This window comes from Numida meleagris, chromosome 5 (assembly GCF_002078875.1).
Source record: "Numida meleagris isolate 19003 breed g44 Domestic line chromosome 5, NumMel1.0, whole genome shotgun sequence".
Classification (NCBI taxonomy): domain Eukaryota; kingdom Metazoa; phylum Chordata; class Aves; order Galliformes; family Numididae; genus Numida; species Numida meleagris.
Genome location: NC_034413.1, coordinates 20,735,156 through 20,758,340, shown reverse-complemented (window position 1 = coordinate 20,758,340; position 23,185 = coordinate 20,735,156). Strand labels below are relative to the sequence as shown.

Genomic DNA, 23,185 nt, shown 5'->3' with positions numbered 1-23,185 from the left:
GACAGAGAGGACTGTGCAGAGGGACTGGTTGCTCACATATATGCATCCAAGAAAAATCTTTCATGACATAAATAGACTAATATACTCAAAACTTAGACTCTTCAAGTCCACATACATTATCTACTTCAAAAAGAATAAACCTTTGATCTGATTTTAAAAAGTGGAGAAGTTCACAAGTTTAGATTTTATCTTCACAAGACAATGCCGTGTCCCATCCCTTTGCTTTCACTCCACAGTTTTATGCCTCTAATGCCTCTCTTTTGCTGAGAGAAAAATGCATTCATGTAATGTCTTGCTATAAAATACAACACAGTATCTACGTAGCAACTGAATCACGAATAGTCATATATTAGATTGGAGTGGTAAGGAAAAGAGGGATCACCTACAATGAATCACAACAGTGTTCTTAGCAACTTAAAGGAAAAGAAGAACAACACCTTGAGTCCTTATGAAAATATTTTCCCATTTCACAAAAGAAACAGCTGTGACCATCCAAAGTAATTTAATGATGTTAATCATAGAATCATAAAATCATAGAATCGCTCAGGTTGGAAAGGACCTTTAAGATCATCAAGTCCAACCACAACCTAACCATTCTACCCTAACTCTGACAACCCACCACTAAATCATGTACCTGAGCACCACATCCAAACGGTTTTTAAACACATTCAGGGATGGTGACTCAATCAGCTTCCTGGGGAGCCTGTTCCAGCTCTTAACAACCCTTTCTGCAAACAAGTTTTTCCTGATATCCAGCCCAAACCTACCCTAGCACAACCTGAGGCCATTTCCCCTTGTCTTGTCACCACTGAGAAGAGACCAGCCCCGCTCTCACTGCAATCACCTTTCAGGTATTTGAAGAGAGCAATGAGGTCTCCCCTCAGTCTCCTCTTCCCCAGACTAAACAGCCCCAGTTCCTTTAGTTGCTCCTCGTAGGGCATATTCTCCAAGCCCTTCACAAGCCTTGTTGCCCTTCTTTGGACTTGCTCCAGCACCTCTATGTCCTTTCTGTACTGAGGCACCAAAAACTGAACACAGTACTCGAGGTGAGGCCTCACCAATGCCGACTACAGGGGCAGGATGACTTCCCTAGTCCTGCTCACCACACCATTCCTGATCCAAGCCAGGATGCCATTGGCCTTCTTGGCCACCTGGGCACACTGCTGGCTCATATTCAGCCGACTGTCCATCAGCACACCAAGGTCCCTTTCCGTCAGGCACCACTCCTCCCCAAGCCTGTAGGGTTGCGACCAAAATGCAGGACCCGACACTTGGCCCTACTGAAACTCATACAGTTTACCCTGGCCCATCAATTCAGTCTATCCAAGTCCCTCTGTAGTGCCTTTCTACCCTCAGGCAGATCAACACTCTCCCAACTTAGTGTTGTCTGCAAACCTACTGAGTGTGCACTCAATCCCCTCATCAAGATCATTGATAAAGATGTTGAATAGGAGCGGCCCCATGTTACCTTCAAAATGTTACCTTCAAACCAATCCCAGTTACAACCACACACAAGCAATGAAACTATGCTGAAACAAAAAAACAACCACGGGGAGAAGATACAGGACACTGCAAGTAACAGGTGCTACAACACATGACAGAGTAGAAAACCCTCTAAAACACATCCTGATCCTCACACCATTACAGTAATCCTTTCAAAAATAGTTTAAGAAATGCCTACACAACAGCAAACTGCTCCTTCACAGCTTGAAGGCAGACACCATCACCTTCAGGTCTTAGTCTCCCCTTTTCTTGCAGTAGTAACTGGAATTGAACGGAGGGGCTGGAATCCTTTCACTCTCCGTTCTACATGTCCTTTACTGTCCATAAGCAGGCTAATAGGGTTACGTTCAGATGACTCATTATTCCACAAGTGAATGCTGACGAAGTGTGACAGTGAAGAGACTGTTCCTTAAGCCCACGTGACATATGACAGAATCCAGAATTATCTAAGAGGCTGTCCTACTGAGTTTCTCCCACCCCTGAGTTTTCTTCAAGATTGTCACAGGCAAGGAATACACTGACAGTATAGAGATTCCACAACATATGCACTAGTTTTTGCAGGACGCCACCAAACAACATTTCAGTAAGAGAAACCTGGTTTAATGAAGTGAGACATGGTGTCATGGCAGTTGTTGGAACAACTCCGCATCTTTTGGTCCAAGCAACTGCAGCTGCCTGGAGTCAGCACTGAGTCAGTCAGCCAGTTTGGTAAGACAAGAAAAACACCAGTATTGCCGAAGTGTTGCCAGTACCTGTGGTAAGGAAGCTGCTCTCAATTGTGAGAGTCATCATTATGAACTTAACAGCACACAATATTTTCTTGTTTCACCTTTCACTCACTGTTTTTCTCCCTCCATCCTCACCAGATCTTGCAACACTTTTACTTTTTTTTTTTAAATAAAAATCTGTCAGATAAATATCTGTCAGTCTGCACAAGACAACAAGGTTGCTAAGTCACTTTATACATAACAGTAACACAAATAAAGTATTTATGTACACATATATATCTTACATTCATATGCAAGTGCATATGTGTAAAGATGAACTGATGTTTTCTGGGTACTTTATCATAGAGGACTAAAACATTCTCCTCCTTGGAAGTTGTTTAGAACAGTTATTTGCATCAATTCCTGAATCGCTACTGCTAACCAGCATTACAGTACCAAAAAAATCGCACTCGTACAGTTTTCTCCTCTTCGGATTTACAGTTAGATTATATGAGAAAAACTTCCTGGTTAAATTGGATGGATAATGCAATACAGCTTTTATCAAGCCAATAAACACATTCTAACACACAAGCCTCTGGCCCTAAGAGACTTTCTTCTACAGGTGCTGGCAGTTTATAAATTAACTCATTTGTAGCATAGAAGAAAAAAAGCATAGAAAAAGCTTCATAATTAGTACCTAGTTTATCATTAAAACCTTGCATTCACTCTATGTTGTCACAGACTAATGAGTTGGGCTCTCATTTCCACACTCAATTATTTTCTGGTGTCTCAGTACAGTTGGTCCCATTACTTCCTATATAATTGACCAACTTCAAGAGCCATAACTCTCCTCCTGTAAATACAGAACACACTGCACAAGAAAGAATCACAGTTATCAGTCTTAAAATAATTCCACATAATGTACAGTTTAAGTCTGACAGTGCGTAAGATGCTTTGCCCTGCAGCCAGTAAAGGTTTGATTTAAAAAGTACTGTACAGTAATTAGATTTAACCAACAGAATTACTTAAAGTACAGCGCTCATCAGCTAGTAGGGCTTTTACTGCAATAGATTAGACTCATTACTTAGAGACTGAAAAGCAGCTCAAGATTCGTTTACCTCTGGTTCTAGAAATTAATATATTTATTTCTTATTACAGCAGTAAATGAGATATGAAGATAGAAATTCTGCAGGCCCAGTCATGACAGACACCGTCCTGGACTAACAGGAGCAGAAAGTCCTAGCTGACGCAAATCTCAATTAGAGCTCAGTTTGCTAAATCCTCTTGCAAAAACCTGGAATGCATGTTCTTGGAATTTCTTTGACCCAAACAGCTTGAAATGGCAGTGTTTCAACATGACAGAACAATTCAATAAGAATTTATCATGACTATTTTAAATTAAAAACTGAGATACTTTCATTTACTGCAAAATTCTATCCTTAATAACAAGCAAATCTGCAAAAATAATTAGTATCCTGTTTAGCATGAAAGATGTGAAATTCCAAAAGCCAAGAAGCACTTTCTTATTGGCCATCAACTTCATGAATGGTCTTCAGAAAATCACGAGAGAAAGCAGCAGTAGAAAGGAAAGACTGGATTCAACTGCCTTCAACCATGCTTTACTTTACCATAGCCTTCATCCCTACAAACAAGAAAGCAACGGGGAAGGCATACTTTTAGAAAGCTAGCAGTTGGCACTCTGCAGAACATACACAGGGAAGACAGCTTTCACAGAACAGCAGAATTCCACTCCTCCTCCTCCCCCTGCCCTGCCCCGCACCCCCCCCCTCCCCCCAACACACACACTTCCACCCTTACTTTACAGCAGGAAAGTAAATAAGACTCTTTATGGTTTCTTTGCTTCTCTCAGTGAATTTAAAGGACAACATCTGTTAACGGCATAATATAGCTTTTTGTTATGGAATTTCAGGGCTTTGCTGATTTGTTGAGAGGCATATTCTTGACGGCTTGGAATTTCAGGACACTAAAGTATTTTCTTGTGCATTACTAGGAACAACAACAGAAAAAAAACCGAGTGAAAAAGCAGCTTCCTGCCAGGAGGTGAAAGGATCCGCCTTGTAGTTGTTGCACTGATAACAGGTGTCAGTTGTCAGCACTGACAGGCAGCACAGAAAGACTTGCTAGCGCTCAGCACACTTTCCTCTAGAGAGGATGGATTTTCTCAAGGATAATACACTAGCCAACTGTCTCTGTAAGTTTCCACAGGCAGGTGTCCATCAACAGTGGAGACAGCTAAAAAGCATCATCAGCTTCAAAACTAACGCCAACACTTGGGGCAGTTCTACAGGACAGCCACCACAGTATCTTTTCTTACTGCACCACATAAAGCCGATCTTGTATTAAGCATAATTGTGACATTGTGTTTGTGTGAATTTGCTACAAACGGAAAAGCAAATCTGCAAAGCTGTACACCAGAAGAACAGTATTTCAATTACCTAGCATTACAAAGTCAGTATGCTCTGCCTTATGACAAAGAAACTGGCCTCTGTGTTAGAATATTGGGCACAATACAGGAAGTTCTTAGCAGTTCACTAAAAAGATTTAGACATCTGTGTTTACAAAGCTTCCGAACAAGACAACTGTAAAGAAATGATTTTTTAGATGTATAATTTGAGAGGTTAGTCGACAGATTCCTGTCATCCAAGACTCTCAAATGAATTCCAAATAGTTATCAATTTACATTGGTTAAGATCATATATGGATAAAGTTGAGAAGAACTGCCAGATCCTCTTTAAGGATGTACTTACAGGACACACTCTACTTCACAACACACTATATTCTTGAAAAATAGTTAGGATCTTCCTCAAATCAGGCAAATTATTTCAGATGATAAATAAAGACACCAACAGCACTACAGAAAGGGCTTGCGAGGGATAAATCAAGCTACTCAATTCTGAGTTATGTTCTATTAACAGAAATTCAATTCTGTTGTTTTCATGTGTTCTCAGAACAGCCCTAACCCTTCCATCCTCAAATAGAACATCTACAGGACATCCCTAACAGAATTTTCTCCCAAGTCTAAATTAAGCATTAGGTTCTAAAAACTACTTCCACTGCATTCATTTGGTCTTTTGATTCTACTCTAATGGATTATCCATTTAAGTTGGTCACAATTTAATCCACTGCTATAATTTACGGTCAAAGAAAGATTGTTTTAATCCAGCTGTAAAAGTCCAAGCTCTTCAGCTAACTAACACACAAGAAAGCCTTATTCTAAAGCTGCACCTGTGCTACTACCACTGCAGACCCCGCAGCACAGCACAGCTGGGACCCAGTGGCATCTTCCCAAGACTTTGGAAACTTGAGCATTGCCTTCAGCCTGTTTTCTCTGACCAGGAAATACACGTATTGAGGTCAGGCTATCAAGGTTGCTGGTTTTTACACTATGTGAACTGATGGTGGAAGGCAAACGGATGGGGGCAAGAAGCTTTAGACAGCAAGAAAGGCAGGCATTCCCTCCTCCAGCAGAGGAGCAGATCAACAGCCACCATTTAAGTTTCACATTTCTCATTTCCTCAGATTATTTTCAGTTTACTATTAAAATATTTAATACTGTAAAGAATCTAATGCAGGTCTATGACATTACAGCTAACAGCCTGAACCGTACTGTGCCCAACACCCCAACCAATGGTGAACTCGGATCACAGTTGGCTTTTTTCCTTTACCTATTTATTGGTAGTGAAACCAGAAAAGCCAAGTTAAGATATTATCAGCTGAGATCCCTTCCCAGTAAGGGTGCAGAAATGGTCGTACAAGTCAACACTGTTCAGCTGAAAATATCTGAACTACTCACAAACTTAGAATAGAAGGAATGAAATCTTTGAGTCCCTGTCTATCACTCATGCTCTTGTATTACTGACTGCCTAATTAAAGGCTGTATACTGTTTTCAGCGATACCGATAGCACATCAGAAGTACACAGGCTGAACACAAACTCATAATTAGGGCAAAAAGAATTTAGCTAAGATGAACATAGCATGAAAAGGCTTTTTATATATATATAAGATATATATAAAAAAACTTTCACTCACATTCATAACAGGACACTGAATATCTCCTCAGAAGTCAGTACTCAAGGATTTGCTACAGCTTTCCACTTCAACCTTAACTCTACACAGCTCAAAAGTGTCTTCAATGCAGTTCTACTAAACCAGTAGAAAAACATTTTTTAAAAGAGCGAAAAAAAAAAAACTGTTTTGCTGTTGTTTTCATTAAGTGGGTTAACCGGTCCAGATTATGCTACTCCTTGAGAAGAATTTGCACCTCACACCTAGGAAACAGAGCCATGCAAACAGAACAAGGCCTCAGACTCCATCCAGTAGACATAGGGAGAATTGATGCTGACAGCACATGTAAGCTGTACCAAACAGATCCATGATGGGATTTAACAGATCTAAGAAAAATATTTTTGGAAATGAAGTATTAACTGCTTGATGAATACATGTTAATTAAATCTGTATCAAAACAGACTTCCTAGAATTCAAACCATATAGTTTCAACAGAAATAATCCAACAGTATTTCTCGAAGTTGCACAGAAGACAAGCAGCAACTTACTAGCAAAAATCTAATCGGTATCTATGGCTTGGATTAAAGGTTGGAGAAAGAACCCATTAAAGCAACACATACTTGATAAAAAAAAACATGACACTTTCAAGAATGAAGGCAGAGTTGCAATTAAGCAAGCAGGCACGATGAACCTGAACCAGGTCTCAGAACTATCTTCTCCTGTAAGGTGTGTTATACAAAATTTTAAACACAGAGCATTAAACTCTTAGCCCTCTTCCCTTCACCTGTTATACTGAAAGAAGTACTGTGATACCTAACATGGTGACTTGTAATCTGTCTTAAACTTCACTGGGGGGACCATAAGACCTTGAGAAAGTTGTCCTCTAGGAAGATCCCTCAAGCACTCAATCCGCTACTATGTTACAAAAGAAAATATCTTGCCCAGAGCCTGTCTACCTCTATCCGAATGGCATCCCTTTCCTCAGGTGTGCCCACTGTATTGCACAGCTTGGAGTCATCCACAAACTTGCTGAGGGTGCACTCAATCATTGATGAAGATGTTAAAGAACACTGGTCCCAGTACTGACCCCTGAGGGGCACCACCTATCACTGATCTCCAACCCCATCATTCTCTGGTACAATCTCATAACCAGTTCCTCATTCATCAAACAAGTCCACTGATCAAATCCACATTGTTCCAATTTGGAGAGAAGGATGTTATGGCAGAACCATGCTAAAGGCCTTACTGAAGTCACGGTCGATGACATCAGTGTCTCTTCCCTTGTCCACTGACACAGTTATGCCACCACAAAAAGCAAGACTGTTCAGGCAGGACCTGCCCTTGGTGAAGTCATGCTGGCTATCCCACATCAGCGCTCTCTCTTCCACCTGACTTAGCAAAGCTTCCAGGAGGGCCTGCTCTGTGATCTTCCCTGGCACTGAGGTGAGGCTAACAGGTCAGTAGTTCCCTGGGTCTTCCCTTTGTACTCTTCTTAAAAATGGGTGCAACATTGCCTTTTTTCCAGTCTCCAGGGACTTCACCTGATCACCATGACTTTTCAAACATCAGCAAGAGTGGCCTGGTGACTACATCAGCCAATTCCCTCAAGACTTTGGGATTCATCTCATCAAAACTCACAGACTTATGGATGTTCAGCTCCTCAGGTAGTCGCAAACACAATCTTCACTTACAGCAGGAGGGGCATCTCTCCTCCAGATCTCACCTTCCAAACTATCAGCTCAAATACTGTGTGTAGAGCAGTTGCTGGTGAAGACTGAGGCAAAGAAATTGCTTAATACCTCAGGCTTCCCCTTGTCTCTTATTACCAGCCTGCCTGCGTTGCTCACTAGGGAGGGTACACACTCTTGGACTTTCCAGTTGATGTACCTATAGAAGCCTTTCTTATCCTTCTTTACGCCCCTTGCCAAGTCCAGTTCCAGTTGGGCCTTGGCGTACCGACCCCATCCCTACACAGCCTAGCACCATCTCTATACTCCTCCCAGGTTACCTGTCCCTCCTTCCACTACCTGTGCATTTAATTCTTGCTTTTAGATTTACACAGAACAGAATTTTCTTGGATAAAACAGCATAAGGACTGTTTTTTGAAACTTTGTTAACATCGTCCAAGGATCCAGGCTCATTGCCACTTTCTGCAATCCAAATAGTTTTAGCTTTACCTGGGGAATACTTTATTTAAATTTTGAAAATGGTCTTTAATAAGAGCAGCCTATTTGAAAACCTAATTGTGCCTACTAGATAGTTTTCAGAAGGGTGGGGAGACATTTACAAGCGAGTTTTAACATGACACTCAACTACCCACCACCTTTAAGTACTCTTCCTCAGTAGATTAAGTGAGCCCAAATGTAATCCAAAACACAAACAGATTTGTGAACCTTATAATAATGATTACTTAAACGTTTCTTTGAGAAAAGGTTCATCAGTCAACTAGAAACGGGTTTTAACTGATATTTGACATATAAGCTAATGTCAAATCAGTCTTCCTGTTTTGAAAATAAAAGCCAAAAAGAATAAGAGAACTTTTATAGTGCAAGAAGCAGGAAGATACAAGTGACTTCGCTGTGTAGCACTTTAAGAGGCAGGGAAGAAAGAAAGGAGAGAAGGAGGAAGGAAAAAAAAAAGCAACACCACCACCAGCTCTTTGCAGTCTCTCTTACTGATCTACTTCCGGAGTTTTAACACCAGTGACAAAAAAAGTTGGAACATACAGTTTCGTCAAAATGCTGACAATTGCCCAGATTATTAAAATACTGAAGGAGGTATCAAACAAATGAAATTCTTACAGTGGTCTGATGTTTAGTACCTGGAACTAGACTAAATAGCCTTTAGCATAATCTCTGTATTCACCAAATCCAGAATTCAACAACAGTAGAGCAGCTGCTCACTGCCTGGTCTGCAGAATACAATGAATGACAAAAGGTTACCTTAATTCAATGAGATAATCAGCACACATTTACCCACTACCAAGAGTTTTCCAACCATCTGCAAGGCGGCAGAGCTAAGTGCCTATAAAACAACTGGTAGCATGCTGATATGCCCTCACATCCCTCATGTCAATGGAAATTTATCTCTTAGCAACAGCTAAAAAGAAGCTGAACTTACAGAATTATTTTAGAGACATCATGAGCCAACAATTTCTTCGTAAGTGATTTTGATTGCTTGTGATCTCTAAACAGATGTCTACTCTAATTGGTAATATCTACTAAACATATACTTCAAAAAAAAGTAAAGTTGTCATGGCTTAACAAAGCAAAAAGACAGCGAGAGTCATATCTATGCATGAAAGAGATCAAAGTTAACCTTACTTTTAGGTGGAAAAATATTGCCATTAAGGCTGTCACCAGAAATTGAAAGTTAATACACAAGTCAGTTAAAAAACACGATTGATATTTTTGAGTGGAAAAGCAAAATCAGAGATTCAAAGTCAAAATCACTTTATCTACTAACACTATTTTAGGATTCCCTTCCCTGACACCTCCCCTTTCACACTGGGGTGAGAGAGTTATTTCGTTCTCACACTAAGCACACTAAGACATTTATATTTTAACTAACTCTAAGTTAAAATCCAAAACTGTAAAGCATCATGCTTTAATAAACTTCATACAAAACTTCTTCACAGAATTTTAAAATACCACTTCTGTCTTCTCTAAACTCACTTGTACATCAAAATAGAGTGCAAGTAAGATTTTTCCTCTGATCTCTCTCTGGTAGTAACGGAAAAAAGCTTACTCTCAGTTGTGTTTTATTTGGGCAGCTCTACTCTAGAAATCAAATCCTTCAGAGGTCCCTTCAAAATACATCCAGTGACAATATTAAGAAAGAAACAATACAATTAATTAAGATTCAGATTCATGTTAGCAGACCGTAGGCACTCCTGTTTGGAATTGCATCAAGAAAATCAAACATGGCATGTTCATAGAATGAAGTTCCAACACCCTGCTATTTTTTCCTTTAGAAGAACCAAGTTGCCAGCTGCCAGTCAAAGATACTTTCCTCAAATAAAATCAACTACAACAGGCTTATTAACGAAATCACTAGTACTTTCTGAGAGGCATAAAACAAGATCCAGTCAACACTGTGCAGAATAGCAGCTGCAACCATTTCTGTAAGTGCACAGGCCAGAATTTAGATAGATCTCGAATTCAGAGCTGTATAGGAAGCTGGACACACAGAGGAAGATTTCTCCAGTGGTCCCGAATAAAAGACTACCACCTTACATGTTCAGATCTCAATAGACTTCTGAAACTCCCTACTGAAAAAGCTGAAAGCATGCCAGTAAGACAAGCATCTCTTGTTGAACAGAAAAAAAACACACAAGCATGAAGTCAAAAGAATTGTCCATCATCACAGGAATTGCAGGGGCAAAGTCTAGAATAGAACTCACGTTGATCAGATTCCAATTTTTTAAATGATTTCCAGAGGACACGAACTAAAAGGATTAGCTAAAGCCAAGACTTTTCTTAAAAGCTATTGTATTTCATGTTTTATCCAGGATAGAGCATCTTTGACTTTTAATCAGAAGAGAGTAAAACTAAATACATAGAAAGCAAGAGAAGGAATTACTGAGCTACAATGGACAGTGCCACCTTTAAAAATGTAGTTATTGAAAATTTGCTTTAAAAACTTTAGGAACATTAAGAGACATATGTACCAGCAGTTTTCTTCTTCCTAGAATTCATGGCAGACAGGCAGGTTGATTAACCCAGCAAGATCAACTCCCCAAAATAGCCACAGAAGAACAAGTTCCCAAGACAGCATGAGCTCTAATACTACCTAATGTAATTAAAAGTACGCATTCACTCACACAGCACCAGACCACTCCATAAGCACATAGCACGTGCTGCTATCTCACTTGGCAAACAACCTTGGTGTCTGGTTTTCTCCACTCACTTCTTGACTTCATCTATAGCTTTCCAAACTTCAGAAAACCTCCATAGCATCTTTGTGAAAAATTGCCTTGCCAAATCAACAGAATGTGTTGTCAAATACAACAAAATACATGGGAATTATTTTTACTATGCAATGCTCCAGTATTAAAGCAGCATTAATATTTGTTAAATTGTATTAATTTCTGTAGCATTCAGTTTTCATCACTGGATAAAGAGGGAAGTGAAGAAGGCAGAGATCAAAAATGCCTCAGTTATGTACAACCCTGTCATGTATCACATAATGCTCCATGTGCGTCCATGCAAGTCAAACTCTCAATGTGTATCTATTAACTGATAACAAGATTCTTAGTTTTAATAGTCAATATGCTGACCTCCCCTTTCACTAGCAGTAACACATTACTAACCTGACTCCTACAGGTTTACTATGCTTCACAGGACAAAACAGAATCATCATAGTAGGAAAATCACGGCTGAGTACCTTTTCAAATTTGAAACAGAAATAAGGGAAGGATACAGTTGCTCCTGCACACCAAGAACTTGTTCATCTAGCTGTTAATAAGTTCAGATATTAAAGTTCACTTTGGTCTTGAGAATTTTCTTATGCTTATCAAACACTGCCTTTTTCATCATCTTTTAACTGTATTTTTGTATGAGCACTTGGCAAACTACTGTTCATTATCCAAAAATCCTAAGCACTTCAGAGAATTCCACACTGCTTGCAAGTTAGGCGTTACTCACATTCTTACAGATCAATATAAAGAACTTCAAGCAGCGCTAGATAAGATATCAGCACAACATAATGGGATAAAATCAAATGCTGGACAGCCCGTGGGAAGTGCATGCAAAACTGCTACAGCTTATACTAGGCCTTACTTCTATTACAGATTCTTCGTAGATGAGACAAGATCAGCAATGACTCCCAGACAACTTCACTGAGATCACACACAGCTCTTCTGTGCCAGAGTCCTGCGTGTAATTCAGAACATAAGTCTCACGCCTCATCCACCTGGCACCACAATAGTTGATAACCTATGGGCTGCACTGCCACAGCGAAGGGAGATAGATGAGAGCCTCTCTGCCCCTCTACAGCCAAAATGCTTGAGAAAGCAGAAATTCCTACATGTGCTCATCATTTACTGCTGAGACAAGAGTTAAGACTTGGAGTCTGCATTTTTTTCCACCAAGGTCTTTTTCCTCATGTAACATCTCTACAGCACAGCCTCAAGTCACACCAACCTGCAGAAACAAAATGACTCTCACCCAAAACCAAGTGCAGCAGCCCTGGGGTTGTCTACACAGCCATCACTAACAGTTCACACCACTCATGCTTAAAGACTGCCTGTACTTGTAAATAAGATACCTTAAGCTCTTCTGCAAGAACATGGAGAGGAAAGAAAAAAACCTGAAATCCTACATGACACCAGTTATAATTTTCCTCAATAAACAGTCACATAAGCTGACAGGAAAAAAACATGAAAGCAATTTTGCTTCAAATTTACTTCAATCCAAATTCTATTAAGAGCAACATCACTACAAACACATTTAAGTACTGCTGAATTGCTCTAAGACTGGGTGCAGTACAGGAACACCCATTCAAACTGCAAGTCTAATTTTGAGGAATAACAAGGGAGATGGGCAAAAATACAGAATTTATTGCTAGATTCCATTATCAAGATGTAAGTAGAGACCCTTAAGAAAACAGATCCAGAAAGGCCTCTTTCATCACAGTGACAGCATTAACTGGAGCTCTTAAACAACAGTCTTATTTCTATATTTCTAGGAAAGAAAATGGTTGCAAAGAGCTGCCATATATCTTCATTCAGCTGCTGCTAAGTGACACTAGGACAATTGAGGATTTTTTTTTTCCTCCAGAACAAGTCCACTGGTCCTGTCAAGGAAGTGAAGCCAGCAGTGTCCATCTCCCAGGGAAGTCAGCTTACCAATCCTGAGGGACAGTGCGCACAGACTTATAACAACACATCAGTGCATCTTCCTCTGAACGGTTACTACTCTGCAACATCACATGAAGCATCTCCTCGGGGAGAAAAAAAAATAAAAAAAAAATCGCATATCGCCACACTACCCCATGCTTCCATCAGGACTCCTGAGTTGTTCTCCACTTTTTATTCACAAGTAAGGAGGAAAAAAAAAAGCACATACATAAATCCATTAAACACAAACGGTATTTCAGAAAGAAGAACAAATCTGCATTCTGGAAGCGAATGTGTCTGGTCACTGCCTAAATTTAACTGTAAAATGCACCCTACAGAACTCTAGTTTAATTCTTATTTTTCAGTTTACATTCCTTGTAAAGTTTTGTACTTGTAGGAATTGCTTTAAAATTCCCATCTGTATTCACACTTAACAATCTTCTCAATATGAAATGAGAAGCCATAATCACCACAGGCATCCTTAACAAAGCATTAAGTGAACAAACCAAAATTCAGTGTTTCCTACTGTATCATCAGTGGTATGCACTTCCTAGTCTCCTTAATCTCACAGAGCCAGAGATGTGAAGCGTGCTGTCCAACCTGCCTATCTCCAACACCTTGTCAGCTTAAGACAGTGAGGGAATGTGAGGGAAGCTGCCAGAAACAAATTTCTGAAGTCAGAAGCCTAACACGAGACTACCTAAGTTCTACCTAGGTTTATGAATTTTGGAAGCAGAAAAAAAATTAAAAGACTCACTCACTAGTCAATTAGATACTGGAGAATTTCACCAAAAAACCACATTCCTGGTAGCAATTTAGTTCAAGTTCAACTGATGTCAATAGCAGCACCACTGCCACAGCATAGTATATTTACAGTTTTTCACACCAAAAAGTTTTCCACTGAACTTTCAAGTTTTTATGCTGTTACTTAAGCACTCTGGGCCATTTAATCAAATTACAGTCAAGTCATCCACAATGTTTGTCATTTTCCTAACTGCCAGAAGAAGGAAGTCAGTACAGCAAGTCAGTAATTTAGCAAGTCAATATAGTCCACATGATAGAACAATGTCATGGTAGCTCATTAGCATCCAGAGGAAATCATTCTAGTTAACAGATTGGCCTGTCTCTCATCAGGTAGCCACCAGTGACAGCTGGCAGCTCTAACACTATGTGGGGTCTGATTTGATGCACTTCATCCTCAGAAGGATGCAGCCACAGTCTGAGCCCTAAGAGTGCTGTTCCACTACACAAAAGGATGGAACATTTCTCCATTTTGTTCCAAAAAGTCCTCATGCCCTGCACCAAACAGGGCATAATAATTAAAGGAAGGAGCCATGGGTCTGTCCTTAAACCCAGACAAATACAGTCCTGAATACAAAGAAGAGAATTGCTTTTTGAGCTAAGACACTAGCAGGACCACTGTTTTGCAATTTCCAACTGTCAAATTGGAAAATGATTGTTGATTGGCAGTTGATCTATACTCAGAGTACTTTCCTAAGGTAACGTCAAGAAGTAGACTACCACAACTGCAAGTCAGCAAGGTTTTCTATCATGTTTTACAATCAAGTTCCTGCAACACCAAAACTGCATGGAATGGTCACCATGTTCCAGCTGGCACAGAACAAAGACCCAGGAGTCAGAACTCACTACTAGCCAACAGGGGAGAGGAGAGGCGAGGCACTTCAAAAAGGTGAGGACACAGCACTGAGAACACATCCAAGGCAGTTCTCATGAATTCTAAGACTTCTGACATTTGTTAATTCTAAAAAGAACAATGAGAAAGGATATAGCCACATACTGAGTACTTACAGAAAAATTAATCTTGGAGGGAAGAAAAAAATACAAAGGAGCAAAACTTGTTAGTTTAAGAATCAAATGTCACTCCCAGTTAAAAGAGAAGAGTTCACAGAAAAATAAGGTGATGAATGAACACAACCGCTGAACTACGCAGATTGTCTTTAACTCACTGCTGTCAGCTTCAATACAAGCCTCTCTCTGCAGTACAGCCCATCAATTAATTCTGAAGACAAAAGAGCAAGAGAATCAAGTTTCAGCAGTCCTTAGGATTAACTGCGTTGCAGTATAAGGTTTGGAATTGCTCTTTGCAGCCAACAAGACTCATAAGTACATCATGTGCAACTATATTCCTATGCTAAACATTCAGCTTGGGAAAAGAGGACAAGGTCTTCCCTGATAGTTCTCTGATAGAGCTGCAGGCACTGAGATGTAGGCCACTCTCCCAAGAAATTAAGGCAAGCATCTTGTGAACTGAGACGAGACACACTATCATGATAGTGTTTGTCATGTACGACTAACATTGCTTAGTCTTGTCACCATGAAGATGTTATAAAGTCTGTGTTTCTATCTCTGAAGACAGAAGTCTCTTTAACTGTAGCACTGCAGATAGTCTCTTGTCAACTTACCTAGCACTGAATGTGGGGGCTCAGAATTATCCTCAGGAGCAGAACCTCCATTAAAACTATCTCCAAAGCAAGGCACTGAATACTCTTTTATGTGTAAATCAGTAAGACAGATTGCGCAGCACTTTCCTTCTTCCTAATTTTTCTAATTCTACTCAATGGCAAGCATAGAGGCCAAAGGGAACAAGGCAGAGCTACCAAAGAAACCTCAGCCAACAGCCACTTGTTGCCTACCCACAGAAAAGCAGAAAGCTGATGAGCAAAGCAGGGAGGAGCCTGGATGCCAAAAAAGCTTCTATATAGATTGGACCTTTGCCTAAAAGACAGAAGGAGGAACACTCAGTGTCTGCACTGGCACAAGCTGCCTATCAGAAAACTGAAACTCAACCCATGCCAAATTACACTTTGAATAGTTAAATGCACCTAGGCCAGTGAAAACAAAATTAGATAGGAGTTGAGAGTATTAAAAAAAAAATGGAAAAACAATGGCTTTGCATGAAGGTCACCTTAGAAACACAAACTAAAAGGGAAGGGAGGAAGGTAAGAAGAAATTTTCATGCCAAGAATCCAATGGAAACAATTACTAATACAGTTGTTGAGCTGTTTAAAGAGAACATTCAGGACAACCATCAACATGCAGTACCTATCAAATGAGCTGCATTTGTATTGCCTTTGAAAGTATACTTTAAGTAGCAGCTCAGCTGAACAGAGCAAATATGTCTCCACCAAGATACACCCCATATTGCCATTGTCTTCTGAAAACTTTACACAAGCAGCCACTGCGTCTTCAACTTTTCTTTTTTTTTTTTTTTTTTTTCCAATCTAAGTTACACTTAGAAGCATTAAGAAGTACTTGAAGCCCTGTCTACAGGCTTCCTCACATTTACATTTTTGTAACACTTGTGCTCAGGAGAAGGACATCTCTTAAGACCTAGCACGCTCCATTCAGCTCCCATACAGCAGCACGTTCCTACAGCTTGCTTAAGTGGTAAGAACAAGGAACATAGCACATGCACAGGAAACACCATCAATACAGCTGCTCTACAACTGACTCCATCAAAGATGAAATTAAGCGTCCATTTAAGGATTTCAACCAGAACTTTTAAATTCTATTTTACTGCTGCATTTCCAGAAGCACATTTTAATGTGTCAGAGGCTTATCCAAAATCTAGGTACCACTAAGCATATTCAGGCTCACGTCCCCCTCTGTTTAAATCGTTTCCTACTATGTTCTCAACTTCTACATTGCTTTTTCTGATTAACATACTTAAACAGCCCTTTTCAGAAGATGCTGCATGAGGGAAGGTGTGAAGCATGGGAGAGAAGATCTCTGTGTAAGGATCTGAACATAAGGAAGAAATGCATAATAAGAGCAGTTAAACTGTTTAACTAAGCACTGCAATACAGCAAAGTGCTAAAGAGCAAGCTATGAAGCTACGAGCAATGAAGTTTTCTTTTTCTGCTTCCCTATGTGTTGATAAGTGTTTGTTTCATTTTGTGGCTTTTTTGTTTAGTTTTTATTTATTTATAGGAAAGAAAAAGCGTTCAAAGTCTTCATCCTAAAGGATATCATTGTTTTCAGTTTCCTTTTGTTGTTATGAAGTGCCCTTCCCTGGCTGGAGGCTACTCTGCTCCTTTAGCAGAGATGTATGTTTTAAAGCATTACATCTATTCAAGTGCTTTGGTTCAAGTTACCTGTCCTCATCAACCAAGTGGCTGTCTTAATGTAACCACCAGAATACTAGAAGCAACTGCAATGTCTCTTCAAAATTTATGCTGCTCATTACATTTTACGCAGTGTATCACCTAGAGACCATACAGCACCTGACAGCTATTGACCTTCCCATGTAATCTGCCCTTCCACAAGCCTTGTGCTTGCATGCCTTCATATAGCAGGGAAAAGGAAACCCCCAGAGACACCGGGGAATGGCACAAAATCCCAACAGCTACACCACATGTTTCCACTTCCAGTACCTGGGAGTCCACACACTTGTGCCCAAGACCTCAAGCTAAGGTGACACTTGAAGGAAACAGTGCTTCAAAACAAATCCTCCTTTCCAGGCCAACAGTAACAGGATGAAACATGGTAACACAAGCTGATGCTACTGTAACTAACTGCACCTATTTCTACCTCAGCTGAAACAAGAAGACTACATCTAGTTGCACTGAAATCACCCACTCAGTACAGATGCAAGAAAAGCAGCTCTGTACCATTAACCAGAGGAAAACTTGCACCTCCAGCTCCCTGTTCCACATAAGCATTTCACACCATACACCGAATACCCCCATAATATAGTCAAGGCTCCAACTCCACAGAACTAACTTCAACGACAATGCATTACAGCAGTATTTTACCTTCTCAGCGTACCAGGCACCCTAATGCCTTGGAGGGGGAGGGATCTCTGACACAAAACCCAGCACCACACCATCCCACCAGTACTGGTTCACCTGTTACTCAGGAAGAAAGTTGAACAGTCTGCAATTGGTAATGCAAGCATGAAAGTTTGGATTGTCAAAGAGGGAGCTCTGAATAGATATGGACTTTGAATGCAGTACATCTTAACATTTCATGAGCAAGAGAGAGTTATCTACGCATCTGTTTAAAGAAATACAATCCAATTCAAGAAGCTTCAACAGTCATCTAAGCAGATTTCTGCAATCTCTCCTGTTCTTTTAATCCTTGAAGTTAAAAGATAAATAGGATAATTGAACTTCATCTCTAGTATTAAAAAAAAAAAAACGAACACTAGTTTTTACTAGAGTTAGCTATATAACCAGTCGAACAAAGAAGTTCGAAAATACACTCATCTCTTCGAAGCCTAACAATTCTTGAGACATGCCAGTTGGCCACCTTTTTTAAGTAGGAAATTTGATAAATGATTTTGACATTCTTCATACAGCCACCTAAATACTTACAATTCAAGTGGTTGAACAGTTTTCCTGCAGCATTGTTCTGCTCATTCATAAATTGCCATTAACATCAAAGGATCATGCAAGCACATTCCAGTAATAAGCAGACATCTGTTTACACTTAGATGCAGAACTATCATTTCTTAAGTATATCTGAAGCCATATAGCTGGAAGACCAGGAAACACACTACCGTTAAGGAAAGCCTACACATAGCTGCACGGTAACCTGTGCCACAACTAGCACAACTAAGCACTGCACTTGAGGACATGCACTATGTCAATACACAGCTGCATATTTATCAACCTTACATAAGCAGCAGTTATGTATCAGGAAGAAAAGTATGCTCAATGGTTTTTTGACATGCAAGTCACACTGCTAGCTTTGAGGCCCCCAAATCGAAGTTTTTTTTTTTCTTGCCAAAGCAGTTGCTAGATAGCAGATTTGTTTGGCTAACTTCTGAAAGACAGTTTTATCCTTATACCAGCATCTTATCATGGCAATAATGGCTTTTTCAGCACCATGACCCAACTAATATTGCTAGCAGTGGATGACATTCCCAGCAGGTAGTCTATGAGGTAGCATGTTTATTCCCATAGAATTCACATGAAGCATCACAGCATTGAACTATCTCCATTGCTCAGTATTCCAGTCACCGCATTTTTCATGTCACCTCAGCATCAGAATTACAGAAGACTCTCTGAAAGTACTTAAACAATAGACAGCTTTATCACTACAAGTAATTAACTTCCTTACAGTGTATGGCTACAGCAGTAATTGGACAGTAAGCAACACATCTGAATTCCCATTCTGATTGCTGAGCATGACTCCCCATGCACCCTTCAAACACTTAAGAAATTCTGTCTGACAGAAATCAGCAGAAATTCATGTAACAGCAACCATACTTAAAGAAACTCACAAAAAAAAAATCAACCTATAGGTAACTGTGTTTACCGTGTCACCTCTGACAGTTCCATAAACAACTCTTCTTCAAAATTTGACTGTTTCTTACACAAGCACCTTCCTTCTCTATGCCCTTTAGCACCTTAAGATCAGCTGAAAGAAAATGACAACTGAGAACCATTTAAAAAAAAAAATGTAATACAGTGTCTAGAAAGAGATGCTAATGGCATCTCTACAACAGCAAAACTGTCTGGGATATTCCATGTCAAAAAGAATTTTGCCATCAAGTATTTAAAAAAACAACAAAATATTCAGGTTAAAACAAATCTATTCAAGTCGAACAGATTGCATCTTTCCAAGTACAATGAAAAGAATACCGTTCACCACACGAAGAGAACAATCTAAATGTCTACAAACTTGTCTTTGACACCAGCCTTTCATCAACAAAAATTGACACACACCTCCCACACCTTCTTTCTCAAAGCTTAGATCCTGTGAATAAGTAACCTGAAAACAAGGCCCAAGTACTCAAAACAAAAAGCCACTACACACAAGTCCAAGGAAATTGAAAATAAGAAGAGGATTCTCAAGTTCATCACAATTTGTGAGTCTGAAAAATATTCCCATAATATTTACATTAGCTTTAAAACTACAGTTAATAGGAAGTGGAGCTGAGTATCTACATACAAATATCTTTACAAAAGAAAAACCACTCTAAGAGTCTTAAGCATCTAGAGGTCTCAGGCAGCACTTCAGATGGTGTCAGAACTACAAGAAAAATCAAATATGTCCACACATGAAAAAAAAGGATAAGAATGCCACAACCAAACCAGACAGCAGATTTCAGCAACACCAGTCCACCAAAGAGAACAGAGCGAACAGCTGCACTCTTCCCTGCTGCTCTCCTGTTTACCTATCAAAAAGCCAAAAAACATGCTATCCAACACAGAACCCAAGGAGCTAAGTAAAAGTGCCTTATCAGAACCGATTCCGCACAGGTCTTTGCCACACATCCTCACTTACATACATGTGAATGGCTACATAAAGGACAGGAAAAATCATTACTTCTGCATTATCGCAATTTACTTTCATTTTCTCAGCCTTACCTGGTCTTTTTCGTGGGGTAGAAGGCTGACAGGTGGAAGAGAAGCTGGTAAACCACTAGAATATTTAGGAGCTCCTTTGCTTTCCAAACCACCGTAATTCACTCTATACTGAGGTCCATCCTTCAGTAATCTCCCATTGTTCACAGCACGTTTGGCCCCCAGACGCAATCTCTGCTGAAAGGCAGGATTGTTGAAAATATTTGCTAGGTCATTTTGACTTCTCAAATACTTCTCTATGTTTTTCAGTGAGGAGCCACTTGGTTCTTGAAGCCCTTCAATTGCTCTTCTCAACAGTTTATTCCAATCCACATTACGAAGCTCATTACAAGCTCCTCTAGATCCTTTAACAGATTTAGGAATAGTGCCAGGTTTAACAGATGAAAATCGTCCAGGATTATCTGGGTCCTTGTAGGATGCAAGGCCTTTGTTGGTAACTTTAAGAATAGAGCCATCTTGAACACTAAGTTGCAGCTGTTCCGAAACAGTCTTCTTATCTAATCCATGGGAAGCACAAACAGCGTGACATATTCTCTCTTCAGACGGCCGTTGCTTTTGCTTTTTAACTTTTTGTATAGCTTCAAGAATCCACTCCGTATAAAGCGGGTTGGCAAGTTTTACCATGGTTGACCAGTAATGGTTTACCCATAGAGGTTCCTCCTTATCCTCTCAGTGGATCTTTCAGAGGCTGTTCACACCTCAAACACAAATGAAAGGATTCCACACACCGCTTGGATTCATCTCAAAAATATCCATCCTGAGGAGTTAGAGAAGGCAGGGAAATATCTGCTGGCTGAAGCTTCCAATTACTTGACCAAAATGGAAACGTAGAAAGGATTCATTCATGATGACAGTGGTACATCCTTACAAGATTTTTTTTTTGCACCCTTTTAAGAGAAAAAGGAAGAGGCAGGTGAGAACATGATGATGTAGTAAAAAACAGGATGCATTCAGACACTTATTCATGGGGTAGATGCTGCTGCGCGCAAAAATTTTTGTGAGGTTATCTGAAACATTTGATTAGTCCCTCCCCACATCAAGCAAGCTATTGTAAAATCCTTCCATTTCTCCTACCATTCAACAGGTTTAGCTCCCCTAAATTCCAGCACCCCAACATTAAAACTACTGCTGATTTGACAGGAAACTCCCATTCAAGCTAGACACCTGAAAACGTTCTCAAAAACACTTGCTGCCTCTAAATCACTCTGAGATCCATCAGTATAAGAATATGACCGCTTACACATAAACTGTATAAGTCTCTTAACTGGTCAAAGTCAAATTATTAATCACTGCCACTTCTTACAGTGTGCTATGACATGTTTTGATTATACAACTGAGAAGAATCAATACTTGAGCATCAGAATGGCGATAGCAGTACTAAGTTCTGCATTAATGTCTAGCTATCCTATAACACAGACGGTAATTACGAAGGTACATCCCTCGCCAAAGTGCGCAGTTAACAGGCACCTACTTTTGAAACAGATTCTGAAGAACAGAAACGAAAACAAAGCAACAGTACACTTTTTCACATAAATACATGCATATTAACATGAAAACACGCGTAGGAGGTCATATCAACAAAATACATTTCAGCGACTCAGCTAACCACGATCCATAATAAGAAAAATCATTCTTGAATTGAAAATTCAGGGGCCACAGAAACTTACTCAAGAAAACCTTACCAGGAGTTTATTGCTTCTGCAAGATGATTTGGAAAAAAGAAACCTCACAAATAACACAGTGGTCATCTAATGACTAAATATGAGTTGACAGCTTTTTTCCTGCTATGAAATATAAGTAAAAAACTTTTGAAGACACAAACAGAACTGTACTGCATTAGCTTTAAAGTAAAATAAATATCCAAAGTGGGAAATCATCATTCTCAACAGATGAACAGTCTTGTAAAACAGAAGATTCACCAGTTCCTCAGCAAAATTCAAAACTGAAGCAATCTGAAACAACATTTCTTAAGCTATGGCAAACGGCCTATAACAAGCAGTAATATATATGATTACATAACTCCTGGCACTCATTTATATTCATTTATTCAAGTCATCTTGCATTTCAATCATGTTTAAAGCTGGAGCGAATTATGAGTTGGGAAAAAAAATGAATTGATACAGTAATATTGTTAAAAAAAGATTCCACTGTAACTGAAGAGAACAACTACAAAAAAAAAAAAACAACAGCAATTTTGGTCTTATATAGCTGCTCTCCCTTGAGCCTCCCAAAGGTCTCTAAATATAAGCTACTGATCTTGTCTCACAAATTATTATATATCCGCAACAGAATTAATAACAAAAGAACTGGTGGTTATTGGTGAATGTGAAACTCCTCTGTACTCCCAACAGTAAAAACAATAATCAATTCATTTAATGAATTTGTCATCCTTAAGGCTTGACTGATGCATGAGCATTTCCAGACTTAGAAAAGTTTAGCTGACCGCCAGGATGAAGACACATTCCTGACACAAATTCGGGGCCTGAATAATTAATTAGCTCTCATACTAAACTCCACTAGACAGACTGGATGATGCTGCTTGCTTCCAGTCTCCACTCATGCAAGTTATATTTGGTAACAGTTACGTATTTCTCAAATATCTGTAATAAAACAATTCTATCTGTAAACAGGGATTTTAATTCCATCCTCCCTGACAGCATCGCTCAGATTCACCAATTTCTCACAATTCCAAAATAACTCCATAGCTGCAAAATGCAAACAAATACAGAGAATTAAAAAAGAAGTTTCCAAAGTATTACAAAACCTATGAACTCAC

At 39.6% G+C, this 23,185-nt stretch overlaps 1 protein-coding gene across 10 annotated transcripts in view; it reads right to left on the bottom strand.

The window, feature by feature from the left end:
- The window catches only part of KAT6B (lysine acetyltransferase 6B), a 101,964-nt gene that overhangs the window by 72,602 nt on the left and 6,177 nt on the right, over positions 1–23,185 (bottom strand). For all 10 annotated transcript variants that reach the window (XM_021398242.1, XM_021398241.1, XM_021398240.1 and 7 more), the window contains exon 2: positions 20,413–21,296. In XM_021398242.1, coding sequence (XP_021253917.1) covers positions 20,413–21,033 — 621 coding nt within the window. In that variant the 5' untranslated portion in view covers positions 21,034–21,296. The remainder of the gene's footprint in view (positions 1–20,412; positions 21,297–23,185) is intronic.